This window comes from Lathamus discolor, chromosome 16, assembly GCF_037157495.1.
Source record: "Lathamus discolor isolate bLatDis1 chromosome 16, bLatDis1.hap1, whole genome shotgun sequence".
Taxonomy (NCBI): Eukaryota; Metazoa; Chordata; class Aves; order Psittaciformes; family Psittacidae; genus Lathamus; species Lathamus discolor.
In genome coordinates, this window is record NC_088899.1 from 4456122 (window position 1) to 4473481 (window position 17360).

Below are 17360 nucleotides of genomic sequence, written 5' to 3' on the forward strand. Positions count from 1 at the left end.
ATTACAACCATGGGTGAATAATATTCCTTCTACTCATACAGTCAATGAGGAGTTCCACTCAAGCATCATTTCAGAAACTATGCTCATTAAACCTAAAAGGCCGTATGAGTAACATTGCTTTCATCTTAGTCATCTCTTCAAAAAGAGCTGACTCACTAGCACTCATTATACATGTTTATACACCATCCTAAAACCCCATCCAAGTCACATCCTTAGCTTTAGTCATTTCCCAGGTTACTTTGAAGACCACTTGACCCTACGCAGACTGTTAGTTCCTAATCAACCAAACATGCAGGTTACATTCTCTTTCTCCAATACCTGGACCCAAACTGGATACAAGAAAAATCATCATCTTCATTTTCTTCATCACTACTGTCCTCAGACACATCAGAAACGGCAAGAAGGAGGAGGGAGAAAGGGTTGTCGTACATACTACCATGACAAAAATGGAAAAGGCCATCAGATTTTTTAAGCCAGAAGTAAATGGCAGCTTTTCTTCTTAAGTCTGCCAAAAATAATCTTCTCTAAACATGCAAACACTGGATAACTTCCTGTTAGTAAAACCAAGACTATACTAACATGCTCTATTGCACTACTACAAGTTATCCCCATATCAAACCACCACACAATCACAAACCAAAAACTTCAGCAGGATTTTGGGGACCTGATAAAAACTGGATCTTAAGTAGGAATGTTCAGACACAACCCAAGCACACAGTATTACAGTTCTAAGCTACTGATCTTTACAGCAGTGGTCTCAAATCCTTGCATGCTCATCTTTCCCTCCTGCAGGGACTGGGGATTCCAGGAGCAGCCAACAGAGAAAATGCAGTAGTACTTGGCCTGACATACTGAAATAGGCTAATCTGTAATTTAAATCTATGCACCAGGGAATCAAATCCAACACATTCCAGCAAGTAACAGCTTTCAACAAGTTAACTAAAGCCCTACTGAGAAAACTGATTTCAAATCAGGAGGTCTCTTTGGTTTGCTATCCAGCAGGAGCAACTGAACTGAAAGCTAGGAGTTTAACTGGAATGGATGCAAGAAGAGTAGGAAACTAAACCAACATTGCTACCTTTAAAGTAACTACATTGCACCTCAAACACTCGCAGAAGCAGGTTTAATACATTGGCAAAGATGGCTTGTTAGCAAGTCAATGTATTAGCACAAACCAGAACACTGAAATCAAGTCGGGGTAAGTAGGGTGAGCTCAGCACAAACATTAAGTTCTTCCAAACTGCATGATTATGCCACACCCTGCACAGCACACATTAAATACACTCTTTTGTGCTTGTGAAATACCTAGAAGGAATCCTGTTCAGTAAAGAAGAACGCCTGCGCAAGGTACTGGGTGAAGCGGTAAACAAAGGTGGACCCATTGTTGTGGGTCTCTGTCTGGATGGGGTGATTGGCATGGCTGGAGGGCTAGCAGCCATGGCTGGAGGACCTGGTGAACTAGATGGGATGGAAATGCTCGAGGAACGTGGGATGGAAGAAGCTGAAAAGCCACCAGGATGGGTAACAGTGTACGGCCGGTACCTCGGAGAAGAAGGCTGCATCCAAGAAGGGCTTGTTGCTGTGAGGTGAGAGCTGACAGTAATGGAAGGCACAGATGTAGTGGCAACTGAACTGGCTGGTGGGGTAAGAGATGAACCAGTCATTGGTACATAGCTTGTGAAATTGGTAGTAGGAGCTGGACTAGTCCCATAGAGACTAAACCAGTTACAAGGGAAGAAGAAAAAAACAAAAAGCAATGATTTAGGATATGCAGAAAAAGGGTGAAAAAGATAAAATGAGCAAGAGAAACCCTTGCCCTTGTGATGACTCTTCAGCAGTAATTCTGCAGCTCACACACATTATCCCTTTTTGTTACTGGTGAATAAAACTATGTCACAATCTACAAATTTTAAAGTTAAGAGTCATAGCCTCCACTGATGCAAGTCAGGGATACTTCTCAGAAGGAACCAGCTACGTGGCTCTAACCTATCGAATACGCTTCTAGCCATGGTAACATAATCAAAAACAGTGAAATGGTGGGACACTGACATGAAAAGTGTGATGAGCTTTAAAAATGTGTTCTATTTACTGTTCTCAGGACATTTCTATGCCCTTCTCTTTCTTCAGTCTAACAATCAATATTCAAGTGAAACCGGTATTCAGTTACAATCAGAAGTCACCTGGACAATGAACTGGAACCAAAGGAGCCCACATTACAGAACATGGGGCTGCTTCCTGGGTTAGAGCCCATGTTTAGAATCAGGCTTCTGTCAGGAGAGCGGGCAGCTGCGGCGATGGGTTGGGATGTAGCTGTCAGGCTGGCAAATGGGTTTTCATCCCTCGACTGTGTGGACATCATCAGCACTTCCATCAGAATCTGCCCGATCAAGTCCTTAAAGTCTGAAAACACTGTTGAGAATAAGAGAGTTAGCATCAACTACCACTTTATATTAACTAGGTTCTGGAATTACAGCTCCACAAAAACATAACTCTTACGGAAAGCACAAAAGATCACAGATGACCTGATGCTGTTACTGTTGATTATTACAGTTGGCTTGTCCGTCCCTCTGATTTCCCCACCCTGCTGTTGAATTGGGAAAGTTATGTCATAAACACACATACACACACACCCCATATGCCCACACATAAAATAACAATTTGGAATTTGGTCATCTTAGAGCTGATGAAAAAAAATATAATTTGATATAGAAAACAGTCAGGAATTCTTAGCTTAGCAAATTAACTGCTAAAAGTTAATTACAATGCAGGACAACCCATTCATTCACTAAAAGGTTTCTGGGGGAAAAAAATGAATCCATCAACACTGCAACATCAGCACATCAGTTTAACAAGCAAAAACCTAACCAACAAGAGCATAGCAACTGACTAACACAGGAGCTATGTCCAATTGGTCCCATGTTCCTTTTATGGGGACTCCATTTCCTGCTACGTCTACTGCTAAATCAAGCAAAGACCACAAGGAGGTGGCTTTGGCGTTGAAGCCAAGGGAGAAAAAGCTCAAATTGAAGACCAGAGAACATGGCACTCAACTGAAACGATCCTAACAATGAGAGCAGTTCAGATACCCACCTTCCTTCGGGTTCTGCTTAAACTGGGCAGAGAGTGAATTGAGGAAGATAACGTCTCTGTCTCGGTCCTTCCAAGAGACTCTGAAGATCTTACAGACCAGCTGTAAAGCTTGTTCCTCAGACACTTCAGACCCAGACATAGGTTCCTTGGTTGAGAGAGTAAAAAAAAGCCATCAATTTATTTGCAATTGTATTAGTCAAGACAAAGTCAGCACAGGAAGGAATAAGGTTCTCCAAGTCTTTCCCGCTTTCAAATCTTTGCCCAGATAAAGACACCTTCCACTTGAATGAAGTCAGGACAGGACAAGAGACTCAAGAGTTTGCCTCCTTCCCCTTTCTTCCAAGAAAAGGAAGGTCATGTAAAGCGTGCTCAGAACGATAAACTAGTTTCTCTAAAGAGAATGGTAATATCTAGTGACCAGCAGAGCTTAAATTGGAGGGCTCTTGCAATCCTAAGGCAGCTCTGAATGTGCACCTGGAAAAATGGTGGAATACAAAGAAACAAACCCCAAGGCATTATCCCTGCAATGTCATGAGAGGTAGCACTTAAAACATGTCCAAAACATACGTAACAAACCAGCAACATGCGTCCTCCCTCCACTCTTCCACCAACACTGTAAAAGCGACATAATACACAAAACAATTCAGCTACACAGGATTTAAAGACTGAAAAGTTTCAGTTTGGAGGCTATTTTTCTGCAGGAGTTGTAGATATTTATTAGCCCAACACAAAACTAATGATCTTGGAGTAATAGAAGCACACGTTGTACTGTTGTGTATCATACCGGAGACAGCAGTATTCTTTTCTTCTAGAAACAAACAATTCCATAAGGAAGAGCAAAACAGACTGTAAAAAACAAGGTTGCCACTAAAAAACTCCCTTTTTCCCTTTCAATTTGAGACTTCGGAATGGTCACCAGGTAAGCCTTGATTTATCTGAGATTTCCAGCAACTACCAGCACTGGACCCTTTTCAAAAGCTTTCCCTCAAACTACTTAGTACAACGTAAATTGCGGCACATTAATTCATTTGTATTGGCTTAATCGTTCCACTGGTATTTTACTCATTTCGAGTTCTTCTCCTGCCTATTTCTGCAAAGAATACTTGATTATTGACATTATTTCCAATGCTGATAATCAGACAAGGTTTTTGCTCATAAAAAAGGACTACACCATCTCCTTTCCGCTTAAATTTCTGGTATCTCCAAATGAATAAGAGGAATTGCGTTAAGTTTGTAAAGCTCTATTTTATTTTCCACTGCTCCCCATGCTTCAAGACTGCCCTTGATTCCAAGCTATTTATTTCACAGTAGCACAAGGCAAGCTGTCCAACTGCCCAATTTGCAGCTAGGAATTGACTGGAAAGGATTCTGCGGCAGCGTTATTGCTACATGGCTTTAAGCCAGGCTTTTACCAACTGACCTTATTACTGACAGTGCAGGAATAAAGACAGACATCTAATGAGCACTGCAAGAACTGTTGTAGAAACTTCTCTCCACTACAATGATGTCCCATTTATTTATGGCTTCATTTCATATGGGCCTTAAAATCAAATGACAGGGAGGACAATTTTAGGAGTGAACTTGAGTTCTGTACTTGCTTTCTTTTTCTACTTTGAAGGGGCCTACCACTTGTCTAAACCTTAATAGGTCACTTTATTGTAGGATATATAATAAATACATTTTCCTCAGAGTTTTCAACTATCATTCATAAACCAGTCTGAGACAAAAATGCAGCTTTGATATAGAAAGTTTTGACTTTTTCTTTCTTCCCATAAATTTTAGTGAAGAAATTGTTGACAGATGACATCTGAGGGATAGCTCCATCCTCTCGAAAGCACATATTAAATATATGGAGGTAAGTGAACTCCCTGCAAACTGAAACTCTGCATCACATCTCCATCCAACCAACATAAACCAGACTAACCTTATCCGTCAGGCTCCTTTTCTCTCTGCGATCATTCTCATCCACCTCCATGTTTTCAATTCCTGAATCCACATCTACCTGGGACATACTGTAAGTGGAAATAAGAGAAGCCCATTAACCCACAGAAAGCCACAGACTGTCCTCTGTAAAATGCTGACTGAAGGAGTGTCACCTTAAGTAGAAGTGGCAAAGAAAAACCCATGCAACAGGAACATTCATACGCACTAGCAGCAATTAAAATCACTAGTTGACAAATGCTTCTCACATTACATTTATTTTGAGCTCAAGAAGCACATTTCTAAAGCTGCCAATACAAGCTACACAGCTATGAAATCCCATAACCTTTTCTTTTTTACTTAGAGTAGCTGAATTATCCCCATCAGACATGCTCATCACTCACTGCTTAAGATAATGCTTTGACTTTCACCACTTTAGGTCAGGAATTCCCATTAAAATCAGACTAGAAAAAGCATTACAGTGGTCTAAACAGCGTGCCATTTTTAAGCATTAAACTCTATAGCATTAACACAGCTGGAAGTGAGAAATGGCAGAACATTTTCCTGTTTAAGTGGTTTTGATGATGAGCATTGCATAGTATTTTCTGGCTTAGACAAGCTGCATTTTTTACCTTTTCTCACAGGAGACACTATCAATATCCATGCTCTGAGACCGAGAGAGAGACTGAGATTGTGTTTCAAGGCTGTTAGATGGAGAACTGCTGAGTGAACTCACTCCTTCGCTGCTCTGGCTTCGGTGGGCTACTCCTAGAGAAAAGGCACCACCAAGATTACTACTAGGGAGAAGAGAAGGTACTACACAATTATCTGGATGGAAAAGGAGAGGAAATACTGTTTCTCCATCCAGCTCTTAAGCATTTAGTAATGCATTCGGAATTAAATGTTAATAATACTCACATTTGACTACAGATAACCACATTTTCTACCTCCCCTTGCAGCAGCAATATACGTATGCTTACCTGCATTACAACACAGAGAGCAAAACTAAATTTGCATCCATTAACTGCTCAGAGATTCACTTCCATACAAAAAACAAGCACTAGCAATCTGATTGCTTACCAGATTGCTCTGTATACTACCTTAAAATCTTGTGAAAGTCCATCTAAAGTCTGTCCTATCAGACTAGGACTTCAGTCTGGGTCATTGCAATGGACTTAACTTGGGTGAGGAGACAGGACATAACTAATCTGGGTTCTGACAGCCTTCCCACAAAACCTCGCTCGATTTACTAGGAAATTATTGGTACCTTTCCTTCTCCGCAAGAAGGAAACAGGCATCCAAGAGGTCCTAACAACATCCTAATAGGCATCCAAGAGGTTCTAACAACATTCCAGTGGTGAAACACCGGCAAACTGGGAGCAATATGATGGCTTTGGTGTAGGGCTGATGAATATCAGGGTATGAACAGAAGGATTCACTTTGCAATTAAGACTTCTTCAGAGAAGAGTTACACTGTTGGAAGTCAGGATTTATAGTAAAGTAGCATTAACTGCAAGCTGCAACTGTACATTATCAATAGCAGGTATTTGCACGTTAGCAAGCAAACCCCTTGAAGGAGGAGAAAAAAAGGTACTATTCATCTGTTTGTTTAAAGAGAAAGCAGCAGTGCCTTTCACTCCTTTGGGTTCTTTCACCTGCAGCTTACCAGACATTCCCCAAACAGTATTAGGTTTCAGGTGAGCAGTGTAAAACCAGCTTGACAACCTATTTTTAAACTCCAGTAGTGTTACCACTGAAATGTGCAAGGTTCTCTCACATTTACAGCAGCAACACATTCTGAAGTTACAGTGGGGGTAGCAAACCAGAGCAAATCATGACTATGCTCTCTGACACAAGCTGTTTGTTTTCAAACACCCTTCCCAAAGCTTCTCAAGGTTTTGAAACAATTCATTTTACAGGCACAAAACTGCAGAAAGCAGAAAGATCCCATTTAGAAGACAGCTTGTTGAAGAACAGCTAGATGTTCAGCATGGGAGGTAGGAAAAGTTGCTTCATTCTACTGCTGTCCAACTCCTGTTTTACTTCCCTGGGTATAAAAGTTTCAGTTTGACTCCTTAAACTAGATTGGAAATCAGTCAGTATTCAGAAAATGCTCAGATATTCAAATCAGAAGTGGAAAAGATGTGTGAAGTGAAATTAATTTGCACTGGCATCCAGAAAGTAATTTACCAAGCAGATTGTCCAACTTATATATATAGAAATACATATAGTTATATTTATAACTAAAGACATATAAAAGCACTCTAATGTATAGCAGGAGAACATAGAATGGATATGCAAGCTGCACGTTTCACAAAATACTTGCTAAACCTAAGTTTTACTCAGTTTTTTTCCAAGCTTCTGTGCTTTGGTCAGTACCTTCAGGGCTGTAGCTGGATGTTATTCATTAACAACATTCAGACAACGTTCCTGAGCCCATTAGGTTTTCAGTATGAGAAGAATTGAGACAGGAACCAAGATCCTCCAAGAAGTTAGATTCCACTTCAACACCTATCTGCCAGTATTAAATGTCTGCATAAGATTTCACCCACGAATGAGGAAAATATCAAGAAAAACTCTTATTTCAGTTCTAAATAGCTATTTCCTCCAGTCCTAGAATTTTTGTGATGCCTATTACAGCTTTGACACTGACAGTGCATGCAAGAGACGCAACCCCAAAGCCTAAGACAGTTTCCCCACAAAACCAAGTATATGTAAACCTCAAATACAGTGACTGAACTGAGCAAAGCTGATCAGTCAATCAGGTTAAATAGAAGAACCTTTCCAAAGCAGAACTTCAATGATACAGACAAAGATAACACCCAGCAGAAATACGCTGTCCATGGCAGGGGAAGACTGACTTCAGAAGGGTATTCCAGCATGCTGCTGATTTAAGATACGCCAGTTACAGCCTTGTTTTCCTTCAGTACATCATCAGTTATAAAGGGATGGTCTGCCTTGAGTCCTCCCTCTCTCCTTCTCAATCTTCCCAAAGGAAAAGCTACCTAAATCAGTGGATAAAGAGACCAGAGCAAATAGGGCTTACAAGGGTGAAGAATTGCACTGCTCTACGTTCTACTCCCCCTGCCAGGAAAATGTACTTCAGCAGTCATACTGCAGCACTCACTAACAGGCTTCTTGAAACCAACTGTTCTACCTGCCACCTTTTCACCACATTTACTTCCCTGGATCAGATATACAATAAAGTTCCATTTTCCTTAAATAAAGACAACACCAGAGATGTACAAAACTTACGAAGACCACACACCCTGTATGTGTGGCTGTCCCTGCTTCACTGGTTTTAGGCTCTCCAAAATATTTTCCAGATACATACAAAATAATGATCATATTTTCCATGAAACTGATGTGCAAATGTGATCTCACCATGACATGCAGCTTCTTACAAAAATGGATGCTCACAAGGACACTATTCTGCTGTGGCTGCTCTCTGTATGCCCAAATGAATTAAAACCCTCTGTAATCACCTCAGTCTACTGCTCAAAGGAACTCCTGAAAACCAGACAGCATTGGCCGAGTCTTCATTTATGCTAAGGAAGTACAGCAGATGATGAGTCGTGAAATTTCTTTTCCTGGTCTATTCCCCAGTTTAACCGTATCTCTTACCCTGGTGTCAGAGACATGCATTATTCAGTTGCTGCAATGAAAGGCACTGTAGGAAGCAAACACTATCCTGACTAGGTAACTTCTGTTTCTGGGCAAACAATCTGGTCTGTGGAGTACAGTGCAGACACATGAATTCTTATACAAGAAGTCTCAGAGGTGTTGGCTATTTGACCACTCCAAACCATGATAAACCTGCCTGCAAATACACACACATTTGTACCTTCAGGTAGATGTTTCCACACCTCCTGCTCTGTTGGCATTAGCAGTCATAGAGTTGTGCAGGAAGATGGATCATGACCTCATGTAGTTGAAAACTATTTATTTCTCTTGGGTTAGTTTTCACCTGGATTAAGCCCATGATCCACCTCACCACAGAGCTGCTATGGACAGCAGAGGGAGAGAGTGAGAAATACTCCTTTTGGCAACAGTCAGACCTAAAGTGGATTAAAACAGTCATGAGGCTGAGTGAACGCAGTAAGTGAACTCTGCACTGTTCTTACAAAGTCACCTTTGCTTCTGGGTTGCTGTCTATAATCATGCGGACAATACACAGTGTTAAATTCCACCTGCAATGAGCTTCTCTCAGGATATGCTTTTGATAGCTTTTCTCTGTCCTGCTTTGGATACAAGTCAACAAAATAAGCAGGAAGGAGTCATTTCTCGGTATTTCAGAACAGCACTGTAATTAAATTACAGGATTTAGGCTTCTACATTACTGTACTTGTCAAAGGAAAGACAAGGAAAACAAATTTTCAAAGGAAATAGGTAAATAGACAAAGAATTCTGCATGTTTATCAAGGACCATTAGGAAAAATACCATTTCTATCAAATTACTGGAAATCACATTGAAAACATGCTCAAAACAATCATGACACTTGTTTAGAGACGGTTTTGTGAGCCTCTTCACGTAGTAACATAACATGAAAAACAGTTTAAGTTTCCAGATAGAGATCACAATACTGGAAACAATGTCAATTTGGTTTGATTTCCAAGACAAATTTTGAAATCAAAATTCCGGGAGGTTTTCTTGGTGTTTTTTAGGTCAAAAGTAGTATTATATGCAAGAATATAATCTTTACCTCGCTAAAGTGCAACCTTCGGCTTTCTGCCTGTGTCTGATTTTAACAGATCAGGTATTATCTTCTGAAATAAGTACCCTCTGTAAATATCCTACTTGTATTCGATCCAGTAAAGAGTGGAATTGGCAAAGCAATACAAAGGAGAAAGCAAATACTTTATTCTTACATTGACAATGCACAGTCAGCGCCTACTATTTTTCAATTGTGCCAAACATTAGTAATTAAAGATCAAAAATGAACTTGGGACTGATTGCTAAAGCATACATAGAAACCGATCAATAAAAACTGTGTTGCAAGACTGAGAAGGGTTTTTCCCCCTGTCTCCTTGACAGATTGGTTTTCTCTTCTGTGATAATCTGTAATATTAAACTGTATTACAATCTACTTTAAGCTTTCATAACCCATATATTAAATGCCATTAGTTTACTTATACCAGGCAAATAACTGTATCTAACCATGTATTATTTAGAAAATGAAACCAAAAGTACCTTCATTCACCCTTTTTAAATGTTTCTTTCTGAACATTATTTTTAGCAAAGCAGAAACAACATGAACAGTAGTGCTTGTGTTCTAGACATCAGGAGATGCCCAACAACTTTCAGTAGACATACAACAGTAGTATTTGTCACCAGCCTACCTGATGCCCCAATTGGAGAGGTAGCTGGGGTCATGCTATGGACATTTAGGCCTAGGCTATGGGATGGTCCTGGGCCTGGCGCTACTACAGGAGGTCCAGGTGGGGTCTCTCTCTGCGGTGATGTAAGTGGTGTAGTAGGCTGGGATGATGGTCCACCGGCCAGCCGAGCCAGGCGCCGCCGACGGATCTGCACAAGGCAAATGAAATGATAACAAGTAAGTTTGATTGTACGCATGCACATGCACCGCAAGGTTGCCCTTTGGCACTCCAACATGGTGGGGAATTTACTCCTATGAAACTGCAAATATAGAAGCTTTACTTGATAACCTGCTGAACTCAGGTGACTCGTACTGCTGTTTCTCTGTGTGACAATACTACAACACCCTTCATGTTGAGGTTTTAAGTATGTGTTTGCTGCCTTGGAAAACCACGTGCACTGGAGAACACTGTGTTTGTCCCTCAAAGGGTTGTGTAAGACAAGTGTAATATTTACTGCTCAGCAATTTCCAACCCTGTAACACTCCTCCCCATTTATTTTGGCATTTGACAAACTGCATTAATCCGATAAAAGGCACAATCGGAACATGACCTTTGCCTTAATTTCACACCACATGATACTAGTCACCCGTGCTAGTCATCTGCTGGACAGAGGCATCTTGAGAAGACAGACGGTAAACAACATCCTCTCATCACCTAGAGACATTTCAGCACACAGTTTAAAACAACAGGGTTTTTAATATTACTAGTAAGGCAGAGAAGCATCTGCCTTTGACTGCGTAACACTAATATCATACATGAGAAATAGACTAAAGAAACCTTATAAACTCATAATTTTAAGTTCTTCAATTGAAACTTGAAGCAGAAATGAAAAACAGAAATCATTTATCATCAGGCTGCCTGAGAGGATCTGTTCCTAAAGCTTACATCTTCAGCTCAAAATAGGCCCAGCACAAAACATAAGTAGCATGTTTGAGGGTGTCCACTCCCTGCAAAAATAAGCAATTCCTGTAATTCCCTCTTTGTATTAAGATACTCAAGCATTGTATGCAATGCATCGGTTTCCATTGCTCCTAAAGAACTGCCAAGCAAGGGAAAGAGCGAACAAAAGATTTGTGTCAAGTCAATGTCTGCACTACAGCACTGCAGTCATTTAATGGCCGGTGAAACCTACTCCACCAGGAAGAAGACCAGATCAAATGAAATCAGACTTCAGGAACAGTGGGAAAACACTGTCTGCAACCACATCTCCCTCCATGACAGGCATCACCACAGGAAGAAAACAAATTCTTCTTGTGTGTGTGTTCTTAAGATAAAAAGAATAGAGTGTCTTAATCCCTCCTCCTTGTCAAGCAAAATAGGGGAGCTTATTGCATAGATAAATAGTTCAGCTTTACTGTAAGCAGAAGCTGTATTTACATATATGGGGCCCTAAGATGCTTTTTAAATACCTTCATTTTTCTCCGCTGTTTATCTGAAAACATGACAGAACTACCTCACCCCTCAGAGGCATACCTAAGAACACCATGTCAGCTATACATCTCCGTATACACTTTCCCTGCGGGTGAACCCAAATGAAGTGTTCCCAGCTTACCAAGCTGTACCAAAGCTATTATCAATAAAACCATCCAGTTAAATCGCACATTTGAATTAGGGGGATTGAATGAAAGTTTCAGAAGCTGTTTCCTTACCATTCAACTGCTCTGTGACCATGTTTTTCAGATAAAGGAATGCAGGGAGGAACAGAGGATAAAAAATACAAATACACATACAAACAGCCCATATATGCAGCAGTGTCTGAGGGACAAAGATGCAGATTAATTATGTAAAAGGCAAGAAAAATAAAGGCGATGTGAAGCTTTTCCACAACTGTTCATATTCATTCTTGCTAGCTAGCTCCAAATCTGATATCGGGAATGAAACGTGAGAGGAAAAATGCATAGAAAATCAATATATTTATCAAATACAGTCAAACATGGATTACTCAAACAAGGTCATGTCCCTCACAAGGTATGACTTGCAGAAAACCTGTCTTCATCATCTCCCAGTTTCAACCAGATAATGGAGGCTCCTTGTACCACTCAGTGTTTCTTCACCTGCAGTGCTAGGCAAGATCTATGTCCAATTACATCAAAACTACCATTGTCGAAATGGGAGGGCACCAAGATAAACTTTCTGCCTTGTGTTTGTCACTTAATCCATCAACCACCCATCTTTCTTAGGGATCAGTCCCTAGAGTGAAACCTGCCCTGAAAATTCTGGAAATGACATGGAACAAAGAAATCTGCACAGAGCTGCCTTTAGGTAAGACATTACAGTTAAAACTAACACAGGTTTTTTCCCTGCCCCTTTAAGGATGATAGGCAAATTATACTTATCTTCCTTACTGCTGAACAAATTAACCTTGGAATATAAATAAACTCTGAATACTATTTCCACTGAAAGAGACAGCTTTCACAACAGAGGGTACATTTAGCAATTGCTACAAGACCAGATTTGGTTCTTGGATACTCAATCATATTCCTCTGGGTTTACATAAAATTATCATAGAAATCTGGAATTTGATCTCAAGATGAGAAAGTTCTGAGTAAGAGAAGGGAAATGGGAGAAACAAAGATACCATGCTCGAAAGACAAAGGTGCAAGCTGAAAGAAAAGTTTGGGAATACAGTATAAAGCTGGCGCACACATTCTGTCCAGGTAACCTCCTCGTGCCTTCAGATTTAAACAGCACTGAAAGGGGACTCGGACCACGTAGCTTGTTTGCACAACACTAGGCACAAACGAGGCCCCAGACTGTTGCCTTCGCATAACACAAATAATATGGGTTGGAATTGTGCGAGTTCAAAGCAACCTGTTCTCATTTCAGACTGACTCTCCAAATGACCATGAAGAAACACATAACTGGGGGTTTTTAAATATTTTCTTAGGAAGGTTTAGGATACCTCAATAATACCTAACCCCCGATTTCAGCAATAAGTACCTGCAATGGTGACATGACAAAGCTTTTATGTATTGTTTATTACCCAACAGCAACAAGTGATTTGCTACTAATTCTTACCTAGGCTACAGAACAGACAATGCCCATCTTCCCTACACAGCACAACTCCGTAATATACAGTTTAAAAGGTGCATTAAAAAAACCCTAATTGGTTGAATGGAACAGGTTTTGATCAGTACAACTATTGCTGGACACATTTGGCCTATGTCTTTGCATAGTAGTTTTCAGATCTACGTTTTTGATCTTACTGGACTTCTTCAAAGCTGTTAGTGGACACACTACAACAAGCAATGTAAAAACAATACCCTGATAAAGACAGTTAACTGATAATTTTGCATCAGACTAGGAAGACTGGTCCCTCAGGCTCATGTGTTCTCATCTGCTTTACTGGCAACTGTTAGTGAAACTAAGGACATCTTTTATCCTACCATAATCATTGAAGAGCTCCAAATCTATACAATAAAGGGTAATTTGAATGGATAGCTTTATTTTTCTTGTATTCATTAGAGCATGTTAAATTGGTTTCAGAAATGCTTCATTTTCTGGTGACACAGGTCAAGCTCTATACTCAGAAACACTACTGAGAAATCATGTAAGTATTAGAAGATCCTAAATTCACCTTTCTTTGGAACTTTATGCCACATTTGGCTTGATTCTGCCTTTTTCTATGCAGTCCCTACTCTCATCCTGACCTACCATTTGTGCCTAAATTCACACACTAAAAAGGAATTTTCTTTTCTCCCCTCCTAAGGATTTTAGTGTGCTCTTTAGTGAATGCCACCTTCTAGTGCTTTAACACAGTAAATACTGTGAAAATTGAAGCTAAAATACATCCTATAATCCCAAAGCCATTATCGATTGTATGTCTCTCTTCTTTGTAAGTTACATCTGTTAATGTTATACTTAATTATACTGCATATAAGATAATACAAACTAAAAGAGGCTTGTCATTGTTTTCAATATGAGTGATTTGTCACCTTTAGCTATTGCAAGACAGACAGTTTAAATTGGGTAGAAAGCACATATTTTAGAAGGCTATTTTTTCCATAGGGTCCAGCTCTGATCCAGCACCCGTTGTACCAAGTAACAGTGGAGATGTGGAGGAATATTAAAATAGATTTGGCTCTGACTTTTCAGTGATGGGTCCATTAACAATAAAAGGTGACAGCATGACTCTCTTAAAATGATGCAAGACGAGGTTTGTTTCTAGCAATCACTTAAAAGACTTGGTCAGCTTTGGTCCTAACTGAACTGTACCAGGAAGAACTTGAGTCATACAATCGCAGAATGGTTACTGTTGGAAAGGACCTTAAGATCTTTTGCCAGAAAAGGTAGATGAGGTCCCTACTGGGGAACACGTTTTCTGCAGCCTCAGATCCCTGATGCAGTGTTTTGGATGATGTCAGTAATTCGCTGAAGCAGTGACACAACCAAGCTTACATAGGTTAAATGATTCTGAAATTAATCATAAAACACCTCACAATCAGATGCAGGTTAACAACCAGAACTGCATGTAAACAAAGTGTTCATGAAATACACCTGTCAAATTAGAGATCCCTTTTCACAGGAGGAGTTACAACAGCAGCGTCCTGTTCCACTCTCCCCAATGGGAATTATACTCCTGAATGCTTCCATGGAGCATGAGGACCTTCATCAACTAAATAACATGAAGTATTTCATCCTAATTTCTGCTGCAATGTAATAGGATTGCTAAATTGTCATACACAATGTAATCAAGACCATCCTAACTTTTAAGGATACAAATCCGAGTGACAATAGCTGCAACCTTGCCCTATAATCCCACCATAAGATACAGTATAGGACAAAAATCAGATCTTTTGATCCTCATGGAGTCTAAGTGCAAGGAGCCTGTGTTGCAGCTGGTCCAACATCATACATCTTATATGTATACAATACACTTTGACATGAAAATAGGACTTTAAAGGGATAAGTTTTCAAATTGTACATGATTTGGGCATTACATTGGGAGAGTGGGGAACTCCCTATATCCTTATCAGTACCATAAGAGAATTCATTTGAGAGTCCTCCAATACACGAGCAAAACATAAGACCTTAGAGTCCGTATTTAAAAAGGAAAACACCACCCTTGAAAAAGAGGGAAAAAGGAACAGTGCACATTATTCCATGTCAGAATTCCTTGTCAATTACAACAGAACACAGGGAACCAAAAGAAGCATCAGAAAACCGGCAAGCTTGTTTCAAACAACAGCTTCAAGAAGAAATGATATTAAATATAAGACCACACACATCCACTCAGCAAGGACTCTGAGGAAGCAAGATTTTAAGTTACCCACTATGTTAAAAAGCAGGGATTTTTTTAAGTCACGCACAAAGAACATATAAAACGCTGAGTGCGGGCCACAGAGAGGAGACATCCTCCAGACAAAGACTAGGTACAGCAGATGGACGAAGGGAACAATTAACACGGGGAGAAGCAATACAACCCCATCGACCAGCCGGCGGTCGCAGGTCAGGGAGCGCAGAGAAAGGATGGGCACGGGGAGCACGGAGCGCAGACAGCGGGCGATGGGAGACACCTCAGTAACACCCCTCCCCTCACACAGCTTCAACCCTGGGCCCAGGAGCAGCCCATCTCCCTCACCCGCAGGGCCCGGCAGCCCCCCGAGGCCCCGGGCCCCTCAGACTCACCTCATCCGCACTCAGCTCCTCCATCGCCTTCCTCTTAATGGTGAACGGAGGGAGGGCGCTTTCCTCTGCCCCGCCGCGGGGCAGCTCCGAGGAAGCGCTCTCCTGTGGCCTCTGCACCTCCGGGGAGCCTCACAAGGGCATCTCCGGGGCAGCCGTGCCGCGCCGCGCCTCGCCCACCGACAGCCGCCCCCGGCCCGCTCCCTGCCTGCCCGCCGCGCCTCGGCTGCTGCCGCCGCGGCCTCAGCGGAGCCGTTGCCCCGCCGCTGCCGCCAGTCCGCACCACCCGGGCTCGGCCTCGGCCCCCGCCCGCACCGCGGCCGCTGCCCCGCGCGGGGATTATTCATCAAAACAAGAGGGCAGCGCCGGCCATCTTGGGGCGGGATCACGTGAGACTGCGCGGCGCCGCGGAGGGAGCCGGGCACGCCGGATCCCCGCGCTAGGCGCCGGCCAATGGCAGCGCGGGGTGGGGGCGGGCGGCGCGCGGGACGGAGGGAGGGAAGGGCGGGGCGACGGCTGCTCGCTGGCGGCCGTGCCGGAGGGGGCGTGGCCTGCTCGCGCCATGGCAACGGGCGCGGGGGCGGTGCTGAGGGGGGAAAAGGGGCGGGGCGGAGGCGGGCGCAGGCGCATGCGCAGGGCGGGGTGTTGGGAGCTGGCGTTTGGGTGCTGGCCTCGGCCGTTCGTAACGGGTGCGTGCGTTCTGCGCTGCTTTAAGGCGTTAGACTGCTCCCGGGTGACGACAGGTTGAGGCAGCGCAGCCTTTTTGCCGAGTTACTGCAGCCCGTGTAACTCGCTAACGAAGGCACTCGGCGTCCAGTGGGCCGCAGCCTTTTCTAAGTGTAGTCTGAACCTGAGGTATTTTTTTTCTTTTCTTCTGTAAAAACACAAGCTTTCCCGAGCCTACTTCTGTCATGATACCCAGGGTTGTATTTTTGTGAAATACATTAATTTTTCCTTCTCTTTTCTCTCTCCATTGAAATGAAACTGCTCTAGAGAGCAAAATGGGGTCTGCGTTGGCTTTAATTGGATACTAGCTTCCAGCTCTGCTTGTCTGATCCATTATAATACATGTAGACTGTGCTTTTGGTTTTCCATTATCTCTTTTGATTGTAGAATCCAGAAGGCAACGTTTCTGTTCACCTCTATAAAGTACTTTCATATGCGGCTGGCATACCTTAAAATCATCATAATACCCATAGTCAGCAGTGGCACTGAAAAACCTCAGAGCTTGGTGGATGGAAAAGATTCACTATGAAGGCAATATTGTAAGATAATTGGAGTGAAGCATCTTTGAGTAGAGCCCTTCAAGTGCTCCTCTGGGGAGGTTTGTTCTTGTCCTTCGGTTC

The 17360-nt window shown here is 42.0% G+C and overlaps 1 protein-coding gene across 3 annotated transcripts in view; it reads right to left on the bottom strand.

Annotated features, from left to right (window-relative positions):
- The window catches only part of UBE4B (ubiquitination factor E4B), a 38955-nt gene extending 22542 nt beyond the window's left edge, over positions 1–16413 (bottom strand). For 2 of the 3 annotated variants that reach the window (XR_010616267.1, XM_065696288.1), the window contains exons 1-6: positions 16018–16411; positions 10351–10537; positions 5643–5778; positions 5015–5102; positions 3091–3235; positions 2181–2409 (exon numbers count right to left, since the gene is read on the bottom strand). Coding sequence is in view for 2 of the 3 variants with exons in the window: in XM_065696288.1 (XP_065552360.1) it covers positions 2181–2409; positions 3091–3235; positions 5015–5102; positions 5643–5778; positions 10351–10537; positions 16018–16041 (809 nt within the window). In the remaining variant the exon portion in view is untranslated. Of the gene's footprint in view, positions 1–318; positions 433–1305; positions 1717–2180; positions 2410–3090; positions 3236–5014; positions 5103–5642; positions 5779–10350; positions 10538–16017 lie in introns of all 3 variants that reach the window. The other variant, XM_065696289.1, reaches the window with a different exon arrangement.
- Positions 16414–17360: the final 947 nt, after the last annotated feature.